We start from the raw sequence: 14,277 nt of genomic DNA on the forward strand, positions 1-14,277 counted from the left end.
CAAAAGGGACAGCAGCTCTCCACTTTCCCCGACTCACCCTTCTGGAGGCTCACCTCTGAGCATCCCTGATTCCCCAGTTCCAGATAGAAGCTGCTGTGTCTTCTCTGTCCAATCCTTCAGAGACATTCTAGATTCAGAGAGGGGCCGGATCCCAACCTCCGTGCTCAGCGAGCTTCACCCCGCCAAAGGCCGAGGGCTCCCTGCATGACAGACAGCCACTCACAAGCTTTCAAATTCTCTTTATTAAAAATCTTTTTTTTTCCTTTTGTAAAAACAAACACTTGCGGTCAATTATACAGATCAGGAAAAGTGATGACGATTTATAAGACACTCAACAAATTCTAATACTAGTTCAAACTTAACTAGTGTTTTTCTTTTTCTCATAAGCTCAAAAAGCAAACTCTGGTCCAGTTCGAGTACAATCTAACAGACACAGCCTCAGACTGTCCAAGGAAAGGATAGTAATGGCTGTGTTCACACCAACATCACATCTACCAAATTCTTTGGGAATACTGCCTGGATATACGTTATTTCGGGTATTTTACGATGAAAAGAAAATTACCTAGGCCTTTTGTTGCCTTAACCCAGGGTGCAAATGAATCTGTTGTTCAAGGTAGCAGACGCTCTTAAACAAGTTTTTGGGGAGACATTTGAAATGGTTGACGAACACTGAAGAAAAGCTTTAAAAAATAAATCAGTATTTTCCTGGTTGCCTGTAATATTGCTTTGTGTATGACACATGTAGGAATAACAAGTGCAAATTATAGAGTGAGTGAAGGACCGTGCCAATGGAATTGTATAAAAATAAATAGAAATAAATACATATATATACACAAATACAGAATCTTAGATGATGTTTAAAGTGAAGGTTCTGACTGAATGCAGAGAGGCTCTCCTCGATCCCTCCCGGGGGCTCTTGCCAGCTTTCCAATATGGAGAAGTTCAGTCTATCAGCAAGGGAGCATTCGCATTACTTGGGAATGAGGCTGTTTGAACAGGCATCCTGATTTCCATGGAAACAGTGCTGGGATGGGGGGGTGAGCTGGTGGGGTCGGCTTTCACTTTGCGGGAAGAAAAGACTGCCAGCCTCTCTGAAAATGCTCAGTTCCAGCCTCTGGTGGAGGTGGTACGCTCTTCCCAGCTAGGTTCCCAGAGAGCTGGCCCTGGACATCCCCTGAGTGGGAAGGACGACAAATAGGGCCAGAGGTTCTCCCAGAAATCATCTTCAGAGTCTACTCTCCTTGAGACATCGAGCTTTCCGAGGCCCCGATGGCCTCACGCCACGGTCAGGCTCCCCGCCTCCTCCAGCCCCTGACGGCGCGCCCAGGCTGGCTGGTTGGCCTCCGGGGCTGGCTGGTTGGCCTCCGGGGCTGGCCTTCGCTGTTCTCTCTCACAGGTTCCCTGCAACTGTCGCCTCACCGGTAGCCAGGTGCCCCGACATTTACACAGGATCATTTTATGTCCTACAATTCTTCCTTCTCTGCACCTCAGATTCACTGATAAAATGCCAGTGTCGAACTCAGGTAATTTCTCTATTCTTCTGCCATTAGCGCAGAGCACAGAATGTGCAGTGTACGTAACTACCATAAAAAAAATCTGATCTACTATAAAAAATGCAAAAAATAATATAAAACAAGCAATCCCTTCCTAGTCTATCTGCGGTCAGGAATAGAAACACAGGAACTGTCTTCCAAGGGCTGAGCCAGGGAAGTATTTCAGCTTGTGGAAATAGCACGAGGCTCCCCTCGGACCTTCTTGAGGTCTTCCTCAGGGCTGTGACCAAGCCGCATTCCCCCAGCACCTCTGTCCCAAACGCTCCCCACGGAACATCAGACTCTCTGGTCTGGGGCCTGAAGGCACCGACCTCCGGGATCAGAAAACCCTACAGGAAGAAGAGTTCTGTTCTTCACGACATTTACCATCAAAGTGTGCACACGGGGTCTGCTGAAATGCCCTTGACCTCCTGCCCACCTACCAATTCCTGGCAATCCTCAAGTGCTGCTCTTCACTCCCGCAGCCTTGCTCTTTACTTAGTTTCTTTCTCCACTGAGGGGCCATCTTAGAAGCCATCCCACTGAGAGGCTGCTGGAGCCCAGAGCGCAGGCACCAAGAGCGAGTCAAGGACAGACGCCATTTCCCTGTTTTGGTGTCTCTTGAACCAGTGCCACACGGGGCTGGGAGGCCGTTTGACCCAAGCCCGTACCAACTATTGTTTTGGTTGAAGGGAGAAGACTCTACTGTTTTCATTTTTAATTAAAGGGAATCTATACCAAATTCATTGGCCAGAACAGAACAAACCTTGACACCTCCTGAAATCCTGAGGATGGAAATAAGTTTGGGGAGTGGGGGGGACTTCACAGAGCTTCCAAAATGAAGAGTTCTTTTCCTCCTCTATGAAATTCATTACTTTTATGTTAAGGCATGAATCTGGTGGACTTCTAGAGTAACTGAGAGGATGAAAGAGTTATTCAAAATGGGGACTTCTTAAAAAGATGGTCCTGCTGGAGGAACCCCCAGCTTCTGCCAGCTGCTGGTCTAAGGTGCCCCTCTCCAGGCCTGCAGGACCCGGCAGCTCCCCCGGCTCAGGACGCCAGGCACAGACAATGGTCCCGGCCCCCTGAAGTGGGTCTTGACCAGGGAGTTTCTGTGAGATCTCTTCCTTGGTTGATCGGGCTGGCCTGACCTGTCCTGTCCCATCAAGAATTTGAACGCTATGAAAATCCCTGAGAAGTTGGGTTTTATGAAAAATAAATGACCCTTGGCACAGAAGGTGAGAGAGAGGGAAGGAGGGGGAAGAAGAGAGAAGCAAATTGAAGGAAACAAGAACCAGCCGGCGGGGGGGGGGGGGTGACCCTCAGCCACTGGACAGGTCAGTGACAGCTTCACTGGGGAGACACTTCAAGGGCATTTTCACAAGTCTCTGAGAACAAGCCGAGGCAACATGGCCTGCCTGGTTTTCCTTCCTCTGGCTTTAGCTTCTGTCCCCGAGGTCAGGAAGGCCCCACCTCGGAAGGCCCTCCTCTCCGGGCTTCCAGCAGCAGCCGGGGCATCAGAGATTCTTCCTCTCAAAGTGCGGCACGATTCCGCCCTCCTCAGGCCTAGGGCTGCCGGCTCCCTCCGTCTCCTTCAGGCCCTCCTCCGCCAGCTGCGACAAGTACTTCTGCGGTGGGGAGAGGGGGACAAAGGGAAGGGAGAGGGTTAGTGATCACCTGGCCGGAGAGGAGAGGAGAGGAGAGGAGAGGAGAGGAGAGGAGAGGAGAGGAGAGAAAGGGATGTACCTTGGCCCCTTCTCCCATCATGTCTCCCAGTGGGTGGGACCCCCTCCCAGCCCCCCCAATCCTTCTGGGGCTACGGGACCCATACTAAGCTCCCTCCTCTCTGTGTTAGTTTACAAGTAACGCAGGGCTCATAGAAAACACAGATCCTAACAACAGGACCACTTCCAAAGCCCTTGTCCTGTGCAGGCGCTATTCTGTTTTTCTTATAGAAACTCATTCAATTCTCGCGACGACCCCGCTTGTTTTCCAGAAGAGCCTCAGCATCCAGGGGCACGTCCGCGTGTGAAAGGCAGGGGGCAAGAGGCCAGCCGGGCTGACCGACCTACGGGAGGAGAGAAACACTGTCCTGCGAGGATTGCGAAAGACAGACAGCAGCCGCTCGGAGCCACCTGTTTCCTGGCGGGCAGGCGACAGGCTGAGTGCCCCGAGGTCTGTCGCGGGTTCCTGTGCTGTAGCCGGGGGCTGCCTCATGCCGCCCCAAACACTTGCTGCTATCACGGGCCCCCGGCCACACGGCAGGCTACCGCTTGGGACTCTAGATGCTGAGCAGTGAGGCACAACTAGCAAAGGCCTGGGGCCCCAGCAGGGCCCTCTGATTGCCCAGGCAGCAGGGGGCAGTACAAAGAGCACTGGATTAGGAGTCCGTGTGCAGGTGGTCACATGTGTGGGCTCTGCTGCCTGATGACCCGGGTTCAAATCCTAGCTCTCGGCAGGCAAGTCACCCAGTATCTCTGACATCTGTGGATGTGGCTAATAACAGCAACTACCATTGTAAGGTGGCCGTGAGGTCCACGGGAGGTACCGTAAGCACTCAGCACAGCGCCTGGCTCAGAATAGGCGCTGGGTAACGTTGTCCTTTATCGTGAGTGGCATCAGCCATCTGACTCTGGGAAAGTCACCCGTCTTCTCTCAGCCTCTGACTCCTAATCTGGTAAACGGGAGAAACGGTGCCTTCCTCCTTCCAGGGTGATTTTGAGGGTCAGATGAGGCCAGGCCTGTAAGATGACCTGCTCTCTCTAGAAGAAACTGGTTGGCTCTGAGAGGTGGGTGAGCCTGACGCGAAGAGTGGCAGACTGACTGTGGGTCTCTGCGGGCCAGGCTGCCGAGGGAGGGCCTGGTTTGTCCTCCACCTCATCTCAGGAAGGGAAATGTGGGCTCACTCCTCTCTGGACCTGGAGCCAGGGAGGCATCTGGTTTTCCTATTGAGCACTGACTCCCCTTGTTGTGCCGGGCCACTCTGGATGGGTTCTTTTCAGGTTATGACCAGCAGCGGGGGCCCAGCAGAGGCTGCACAGAGAGAAAGGAGGCTCCTTCCACCTGCTCCCCACCTCAAAGAGCAATCCCTCACCCCCACCTCATGGCCTGCTAGTGGTGCTAAGTTTACAAGTTGCCTACTTAGATGTGAGCCAGCACCTGCGGCTCGGGTCTGAATTCTTCACTTTTCACACATGTAACATGGGGCAGTGTGGGGTGGACGAGGCTGTGTGGACAAGAGACATTCTGCCAAGGCCACTGACAGAAACCTTATCTGGAAAGCCTGCACTGGAGGCTCCCAGATCCCCAACAGGTGTGCCAGAGAAACGTGAACTGCAGTTGGCGGGCCTGGAGGGCTTAGACCATGTCTGGCCCTGACGTGCCTGGGGACCACAGGAATGGCTCTGGCCTGCTCTGGGGAGATGAGTGCCTGGGGGTTTGGCCCATAGGCACAGAACACAGTGTAGTCCACTGTCCTGGAAAAAAAAAAATACAGGATTTAGAATCAGAGGCCCTGGCAAGTCTGGAATTATCCCAACTTCTTGAGTGACCTTCAGTTGTGTGGTCTCCTGGAGAACGACACAATCCAGCTGAGAACGCCACGTGAGATCAAAAGCTCTCACACTGCGGTATCAGAATCTGCTGGAAAGATGTTTAAAATGAGGATTTTCTGGCCTAACCCTAGAGAGAATGAATAAGCAGGTGTAGGGTGGGTCCAGGAAGCTGCATTTTTAAAAGATGTCAGCTGGTATGAGGATCAAGTTCAGGGAAGTCAGGACTAGATGATTTCCAAGACCCCACCCAGCCCTGCCATTCTATGTTTTATCTTGTTGGGTGGGAGAATGATGGTGTAGCGGGCCACCCTCCGCTGGCTCTCCAGAGCCCAGACTGAATCCTTGATCTGTCAAGTCAGGCCTTCACTGTGCTCCCCTAGGAGAGGCCAGAACTTGGGTCCCAGGCCCCATCGCTTCCTTGGTCACAGAGCAGCTGCTCCCTAGAAGGAAATCAGGAGGTTTAAGTGACAGGAGTCTGGGCACAGCCAATGACAATCCCTTGCAGATGGTAACACAGACCATGCCGTTTTGGGTCTTGGTTTGCAAGATCAGCTTAACAGGGTAAAAAAAGGAAAGTGATTAAGAATCAGGCAATCTGTTCCCGGGCCTGGTAACTCACCATCTGCATGGCCTTGGACAAATCACACAGCTTCTCTGGGCCTCAGTTTCCTCAAGAGGTGGCCCATATATGAGTTTCTTAACTAGGGATGCACATTCAAATCATATAGAAAACTTTCTCAAATTATGTATTCCTGGACCACATCCCCCCATTCTACCGACTATCTCACCTAGTATATATGTACTTTCAAAAAACACTGTCCAGGTAACTCTATTTCACAGCCTGGGGGAATCAGGCCTGGGGAAAGAGCGCTTCTCCACATGGTGGAAGGACATCGATAGGGGACGCCCCGGGTGCTGGGCAAGGAAGGCTCCGCTCACCTGTAAGTTCCTGTAGTGGATAGCACTGCGACAGTGGCTTATCTTGGCCATCTCCTCGCTCGTGTAGAACAGCCCACACAGCTTGCAGTAAAACCCAGTCCTGGGCACCACGAACTCCACCCCTGCAGGAGGATGGGGGACGGACAGGCAGGAATTAGGAAGGCCATGTGAGACCCCTGTGGTCTTGCCAGCCGGCAGGTGGAATGGGAGCAATGAGCTCCATCCCTCGCTTGCTGTTGACTTTGGCTGGTAATGGAGCTTCTCCAAGCCCACTTTCCTCATCTGCAAAACAAGCCTGAGAACAGGGCTGAGTCCATTCCCAGGTGGTCGTGAAGGAAGGGACGTGCTCCTTCAGGGGTGAGGGAATGCTTCACAATTCTCTTCTCTGCAACTGCTTCTGGAAGTAGGCCCAGGCTCTCCTGTTATCAGCCTGCTTCTAGGGAAAGGAGGAGGAACGATTTCATTTCTCCACACTGTACCCCTCTTTGTAGGTATTAGAGCCAGAACTTGGGAAGGATGCTGTCATTTTTGTTTGTTTTAGAATTATACTCATTAAAGAAAATTTTTAAAATACACAAAAGTGAGGAAAAATCCCTTGGAGTCATTCCAGTCAAAACATTTTCTTCCATACTACCCATATGCAGAGCTTTTTGGGGGGATGGTAGAGTTTTCATCATACCCTAAGTATAGTTCTGTCTCCTCCCTTTTTCATGTAATGTGTACCATAAACATTTTCCCATCCTCCAGTCTTTTCATCTGAACCCCCCAGCAATAGCATTTTACCCATGATTTGCTAAATAGAAGTGACAGGATTCTGGGAGGCCTTCTCATTTTGAGGAAAGGAAACAGTGGCCTGATAGCGAGAGAAGTGACAGTGTCACAGCCCAGAGGATTCATCTTCAAAGGCATGGCAGCTGCTCCAGCCTTCGCCAAGGTGTTTTGGGGGTCACCGTCTCCTCTTGAAGCCATGGTCAGCAGAGTGGAAAAAGCCCAGGTCTGAGAGGGCAGAGACCAGACTCTAAGGACCTGTGGAAGCTGGGGAGTGTCAGCTGAGCGCCCCTGTTTCCCTGGGGCCTCGGTTCCCTCGGGGGCCCGATGGTGAACTGTCAGCAGGAGAGCAGGGCATAAGGGCTGTGAGAAGCAGGACCCCTTAGGGAACTAAAGGAACCGGGCTGGTGGCTCTCAGAAGGCCCGGATTCTGCTTTCAGACTGGGGTGGCTCTCGTGTGTGCACGCGCACTTCAGCTGGGCTTGGCTGCGGCCCACCTGTTCAGCGCCCACTGCCCTGCTGGGGGCCACCCTGCTGGGGGCTGGGGTGGGTGCAGAACTGGCCGCAGGAGGTGGGAGGGGGAGAAGGCTGGGGAGCCATACACCAGGGGAAGGGCCACTTCTGGCAGAGAGGGAGACAGGCCAGGTCTCCATCAAGGCGCTGCGTGTGACCACAGGCCTGGGCTTCCTTCCTTTTCCTCCTCCCGCCTCCTGAGACAGAGCTAAGCACACAGGAGACCCTGTCATAGAGCGGCAGCTCAGACTTGTAATTATAACTTTTATTTTTCATTTCAAAAGAGCCACTTATCAGTATGCAGCGACAGGCCTAGAGGGAGGAGGGAGCCCGGGAGGCCTGCCCGAGGCCTGCTTTGCCTGATTGCTCCTCTGTGGTTTGGGGCCTGGTTTTGGCAGCCTCCTCAGCCAGTTTTCTCTAACTGCCACGTAGCACGCTGCCCTTCCCACAGCAGCCCCCCGAAAGGAGGGGGCCTCTCTTGGGCCCGCTGCCCAGAAGGAGGCTGTGTCCTTCCCCTCTTCACCTTCCTCCCACCCCCACGGAAAAGGACAGAAAAGTGGTCCCTGCTCTGCCTGTGGGTGGCCAGCTCGCCCCTGTACCTCCCACACAGGCCGCTGGCAAAGGAGTACTAAGCAAGGCCCGCCTTCGTCCTCTGTTCCCACAGATCAGTTGTCTCCTGCTGCGGCTCTGTTGGGAGCAGATGCCCACACAAGACAAGGTAAAGGCAAGCGGAAAAGGAGAAGCTCCACCCGGAGGCCACAGGGAGCAGACACAGGCTGTGGTCAGAGCTGCTCCCTCTGTCCTGCCCCAGACCCTGCAGGAAGGGCCAGAGGGTGGTCCCAGCAAAGAAACCTTGGGGTTTCACTGCAGGCCCCCAGTAAGGCCTCCAGCATCCTCTAGGTTTTCCAAGAGGCCTTCCAGCCCATGTCCTGGGTCCCCAAGAAGGGGCGCCGCTGCCTCAGAAGCCGCCACAGAGGGTAAAGCAGGGCCCGAGCTGGCAGCTGGGGGCCCTTTCAACCCAAGCAGCACAGCGACCATGTGTGGAGTTCTGGGTGAGATTTCACTGGAACAAAGGCTTCCACTGCCAAAAAAAAAAAAAAAAAGGCTTGGAAGCCACAGTACAGTAGAGAAAAAATGGAATTTAGAGTCCGAAAGATCTAGCTCCTTTACTTACACTGTGTGACCTCGAGTACATTGTTTAAACTCTCTGAGGTTAGTTTCCTCATCTGTAAAATAGAAATAATACTACCACAAAGGATGGTATGGGAATCACCTATCATTTTGCCTGGTGCTAAAAAAATATTAGTTTCTGGCCGTGTGTTAAACATTTCTCCACAGAGGCCTTCTTGCCCTCTAACCCGGGCCGCCTGGAGAACCTGGGCTTAAGGTTGGCAGCAACTCTTCCCTGCCCCCGCCCAGCGTACCAGGTGGTTCAAAGCACTGAGGAAGGAGAGGTCTGAGGAGGATCCCCAAAAGCGGGGCAACTCCCCCCTGGGTATCTGGGAGTTGCCATGGGCACGGCATGCCAACACCACCTCAGGACGCCTCTGGAATGTGAGGGCCACAAGTGAAGCTACGGCATCAAGAAAATTGTCACTGCCCCAACCCGTCTGGAGCCACTCGGTCCTCCCATTTTTCAGCCTCTATTAAGCATGACAATTAAAGCTGTATTTGCTTTCTAATAATAGCTCCTGGGACGGGTAATTATAACTCCATCATTCTAGCAAAGCCTGAGATGGGTGGATGGGGAGCTTGCATTTTGCAGGCAATGCCCTTTGGTTCTGGAAGCACAGACCGAGGTCTGTAGGCTCAGGCTGGCTGGGGTCACCCAGAGCTGGCCTGAAACCCATGGACAGTGCCTTCTCTCCACTCCCCCCACCCCATGTCCACCCCAGTGCCCGAGCATTTGGACTTCACCTCCCTTTACTCTGGATCCTTGGCACTCCCCATTTGCCTCCCTGCTCTCTATAGGGACAAAGCCTGAAGGCTGTTCCCTACCTCCCTAGAAGCCTCTGTAGGAGTGATGGATTCTGAAGCATACGGGTCATGCAGCCCCAGTGAGAGGAAACAGTAGGACTCAATAACTACTTCATGAATGAGTAGTAACACAGAGAACCTTCCTACCCGAAGACACTAAGACCTTACAAGTATTCATTCATTTCCTCCTCAAACTAACTGTACGTGGTAGGCTTCTATTACTACCCTTATTTATGGATGACGAAAGTCAATAAATCAATGAGGACGGGTTAAAGAGGTTGCTCTTTGTCCCCCAGCCAGCTGAGATTGAAACCTGGGGAAGCAGACTCCACATTCTGTGCTCTTAGCCACCGCACAAAAATTGCCTTTCCTACATTGTGCTTCCGGAATGGGAGGAACAAGAGGGCAGAGTGGTCTCACGTTAGAGACCCTGAGCTCTGACCTGAACTGGCTGTGTGACCTTGGGTAAGTATCTGCACTTGTTTCCTCTCCTGTCCAATGTGGAAAATGGTACCATACCCCCATCCCCGAAGATCAATAAGATAACGGGTCTCCAAAGTCATTGAAGAGTACATGCGACACGAAAGTACAATCTGTTATAGCCGCAAGCTGCAAACAACCCAGAGGCCCGCCGAGAGGTCAATGAATAAACGAAATGTGGTTTACCTGTATCCGCGATGCAGTACTCCTATCTAAAGAAACCAGCTGCTGATACGCCCAACAATTACCAGTGGATCTCAAAATAATTGTGCCGAGTGAAAGAAGTCAGGCAAAAACAGGATATTCCATATGATTCCCTTTGGATTCAAGTTCATATTTAGGGACAGAAAGCAGATCGGTGGGTCCCTGGGGACTGAGGTGTGGGGAGGGAGGAATTACAAAGGTGCACTGGGAACCTTGGGAGGTGATGGATATGTTCTCTGTGTTACTGTGGTAATAGCCTCACAGGTGTACACATATGTCAAGAGTGATCAACCGTACACTTTAAACATGCGCACTAAATTAACGTCAATTATACTTCATTAGAGCTGTTTTTGAAAAGCAGAATGAGATACTATTTTCCTAACAGGTTGGTAAAGATTCAAAACTGATGACGTCCAATGTCGGTAAGGAAGCAGAGAATGAGAATTCTCGCTGTGGCGGTGAAAACTGGTATAATCTTTTAAGAGTGTAATTTAGCAGCAATTATGAAAATGTGAGATGCAAATACATGTAACACCATAACCCCTCCCCCCCCTGCCGGCCCCAAGTCTGGGACGCTGTCCTACAGAAACGCTGGCAGGCACACAAAGGTGACAGCATGTTTGAAAGGCAGCAGAGCGTAGCGGAAGCATGGTCCTATGAGTCAAACTACTGGGATTTGAATCCTGACTCCGGTCTTTGCTAATCATCGCTTTGTAACCCTGCATCTCAGATTTCTAACTTATAAAATAGGGATAAAAATATTACCTACCTCATAGGTGTTTTGAGAGAGTTAAATAATAAAGTAAGCACTAGAAATGGTGTCTGCGTGGTAAATGATAAACATAAAAGCTTACCTATTACAGCATTTTAATGATGGGAAAACAAATTGAAAACATCCTAAATGTTCACCAGTAGAGAAATGGATAAGTAATTTATGATACGTCTTTTAGGATGGAATATTTGCAATGGTTAGAAGAAAGCATTGTCTGTGTACGGACGTGAAGAGGTCTCTGAGTCCCGCTGTTAAGTTAAAAAAGCAGATGGTAGAACATTTTGTGTATGGTGTGATCTAGTCTCTGTGGGTATGACCACGACTACCTCTGGAGCTGGGGAGAAACTGGAGGGAAGAGACACAACATTTAACGTTGACTTTACATGGCTCTTATTTTTTACATTTATCATAGTAATCGATCACACCTTTTGGAATAAAAAACAAGTTTAAAAAACACACAAATGACAACGTGGTGGAACTTATTCTTCATCTTTGCTTGTGTGTGTCATACAGAGTCCAAGTTCTTGGAGGCCAAGAGACTTGTGTTACATTTCAGCCGCCCCACAGTGCCTTGCATGGTGCCATGTGATCTAGAAAGTGCTACTTAACTAAATGGGTACTCTATGAAAATCGAATGTTTGGAGGGCAGAAACAGTAAGAAATGTTTAAAAGCAGATGAAAAGAAAAAGAGAAATCTGATGGAAAGGGTGAGCCTCCATACTGACCAGCCCCTCCCCGCGTAAGCAGGCGTGCGGTCATCGGGCCTCACATAACTCATCCTTCTCGTGCTTCCTTGGGGTGCTTTCCCAAGTGACGCCTTCCTAAGCTCTCTCTCCAGTGGCTGCTACTACTCCTTTGTCTCATTGCTTTCCAACCTCTCAGAGTCAATGCAAAGACTCAAAGGTGACATGGAGTGGGAGTCACTGGGTTAGTGGTGGTGTCAGAGGCTCCCAGGGCACTTTACTGCAGGACCTCCACTCCCTACCCTGAGACTCTAGTTAAGTCTCCCCTTTGAAGATGTGTCCTATGTGATTCTATTATTAACCTCCCTTCCTGCCCCCCACAACACTTCCACTATTGAAAATTCCCCTATGGAATTGATCTGATTCAATTCCACAATACAGGATGAAAAAACTAAGGCTCAGGAACCCCAACCTATCATTCCCTGTGAGGCCTCTGCATTTGCACATTCCCTGCCCAAGGCCCGAGCCACCCCCTTCGCAGTGCCTCCTGCCAGCTGCACTTCTGGACCCCCAGTCTCCATTCTGCCTCTGGCTGGGTTGCCTTCCCTGACCAGGTGGGTTCTGACAGTACCTTCCATTCCCAGGGCCTCCGAGAAAAGTATTTTTACATCTCTCTCTCTCTCGTTTTATTGACTTGTTAATAAAGGCCTTGCAGTGACTGGAAAAAATAAAAACCAAAATACATTCCTGGGTATGACTCGTCTGAGGTCATGCAGTAAGTGAAACAGGAAGGAAAGGGGCCCAGTCTCTCTCTGTTCCATGCTCCCTCTAGCAAATACAGAGTGCCCCAAATGCAGTCTCTTTAGCAGCACTGCCTTAGAGAAGCTGGTCCTTCAAAGAGAAAAAAAATGTAGCATTGACTTGGGAAGGGCTGGGGCAAGGAGGGCAGGGAAGCCAGTAGCAGAAGAAGTTCATTTCTGTTGACTTTGGATGGCCACTGGGGCCTCCGATCTCTGCCTGAATAGAGGCTGTGTGGTCAGGAATAAAGCATTCCCAAACAGGGAACTCGACTCTCTCTTTGCTCTGGCTCCCAGGGCAGTACTGTTCAGGGCATGATGCCATGAGGTATCTGGTCTACTATTGGGAGACTGACATTGCAAGAAACTCTAAAGATATGCACCATATGTATCCATATTACATCCGACATTAAACACAACAAAACAGCAAACAAGCCTTCTCGAGCTCTTAGGTGTTACCATGGCACTGTCATTTCCTGGAGCCAAACACTCAGGAAGGACTGTGTACGTCACCTACCTAGAGGAATGCTAAGCTCACTGAACACATCCTCTGGTTCCCAGGAAGGCAAAGAGAGGGGCTGCTTCAGCTCCGCCTCGGTGTATTCCGGTGACCTCACGTCCAGAGATTTCATTTCCATGTACTTGGAGCTTTCTGCAAAACATGGGCCAAGGTAGAGAACTAAGGAAGCACAGCGTACTTCAAAGGGTCCCCGCAGTCCTACTCTTGCGCCGTGTGATCAGGAACGGTCCCTTGCACTGCTTAATGACATGAAGCGAGGGCGAGGACTGCTAATTAGAACCAAAATGCTGTAATTGAGAGTTTGTTCCACTGCCAAAAGAATGCCACACACATGGACCCTTGGCCCGTCTTCGCCTTGGGCCCGTGGGGGATGGGCTCCTGCCTCCTTTGATTGGGACCATCCCCGCCTTGCCCCCCAACTCAGAAATCACTCCCCCTCCGCAGGCAGGAGGATTACCGGAGGGCAAACATTGTGCTGATGTCTCGAGGGCGGAGGCGGGCACAAAAGGCAGTGCCACGTTCACCCCAAGCTTGTTGAGCGGTATTATTAAATATGAACTCCAAACACTGGGTAAGCTAATAAGCCATTAACGCCTGTGCGTGTTGAGACCTATACAGCAAAATAAAGGGGTTCAATCAGGGCAAGGTGAGCGTTTCGCTCCTTCTTTATTCCTGCCTTCCGTAGACACGGCCCAGGCCTCCGTGTTTCTCTGGCAACAACGAGGCAGCTCGGAGCAGTTTCCATGGAGACTCGCAGGTGAAAAACAGCTCAGGTCAGCCCGCCACGGAGGAGTGCCTGCGCCCCCGGCTCCCTGACGGGCTCGTGCCAGCCACAGGGCACTGGACGGAAAGGTCTCTTTTCAGGCCTTTACTCAACAGTTTCTGCCCCCGATGCTGGACCCCCTTCCCTCAACCTTCCACATGCTGCAGGCTTTCTGTGAACCGCAGCTCTAGTTACTTTCACTCCACGCCGAGGGCTACTCCTCCCCCTCCCCCCACACCGTAGCCCTTGCTGGATCTTTGTTTCCACTTGGCAGCGCAGACAGGGCTCAGCCTATTTTAAACTCTGTCTCTCATGATGTCATAGTGCCGGGCACCGGCACAACATCACCTGCAGCGGAGGCAGAGGACAGCCTGGGACAAGCCTCTTTTCCCCGTCAGGCCGTGGAGACAAGTGGGTCTGCGGTGGGAGCCAGGGGAACGGAAAGGGCCGTACCCCCCAGGAGCCCCTCATTCCGCCCTCTGCCCGCTCGGTGCTCCTTTCTCGCCTCGCACACTCCTGCCCCCACCCCCGGGCCTCACAGGAGGAAGGGCCTGGGCTGTCCGCCCTTGTGCAGGCTTGAGAGGCTATCTGCTGACCCAAGGAACGGGAGCCCCTTGGCCTAATAACCAAACACTTGTGCTGATTTTAGTTGTCAGAGTCCATCTGGGCTCCCATCAATTCAGAAAAGTCTATCCTGTCTGAGTTTGCTTCTCAGAAAACATGTGGCCTCCTATCTGATTTCCTTTACACCATTTGCCGAAAAGCACTAACCGTT

At 51.5% G+C, this 14,277-nt stretch overlaps 1 protein-coding gene across 5 annotated transcripts in view; it reads right to left on the reverse strand.

The window, feature by feature from the left end:
* Window positions 1-224: 224 nt before the first annotated feature.
* RBM20 (RNA binding motif protein 20) overlaps window positions 225-14,277 on the reverse strand; it is a 181,948-nt gene continuing 167,895 nt past the window's right edge. For 4 of the 5 annotated variants that reach the window (XM_087862715.1, XM_087862718.1, XM_087862717.1 and 1 more), the window contains exons 12-14: window positions 12,737-12,871; window positions 6,026-6,147; window positions 3,499-5,008 (exon numbers count right to left, since the gene is read on the reverse strand). In XM_087862715.1, coding sequence (XP_087718841.1) covers window positions 4,721-5,008; window positions 6,026-6,147; window positions 12,737-12,871 — 545 coding nt within the window. In that variant the 3' untranslated portion in view covers window positions 3,499-4,720. Of the gene's footprint in view, window positions 3,161-3,498; window positions 5,009-6,025; window positions 6,148-12,736; window positions 12,872-14,277 lie in introns of those variants that run through there. The other variant, XM_045803084.2, reaches the window with a different exon arrangement.

The sequence above is a fragment of the Ursus americanus genome, chromosome 6, assembly GCF_024610735.1.
Source record: "Ursus americanus isolate L20-20 chromosome 6, mUrsAme1.1.p, whole genome shotgun sequence".
NCBI classification, from domain to species: Eukaryota; Metazoa; Chordata; class Mammalia; order Carnivora; family Ursidae; genus Ursus; species Ursus americanus.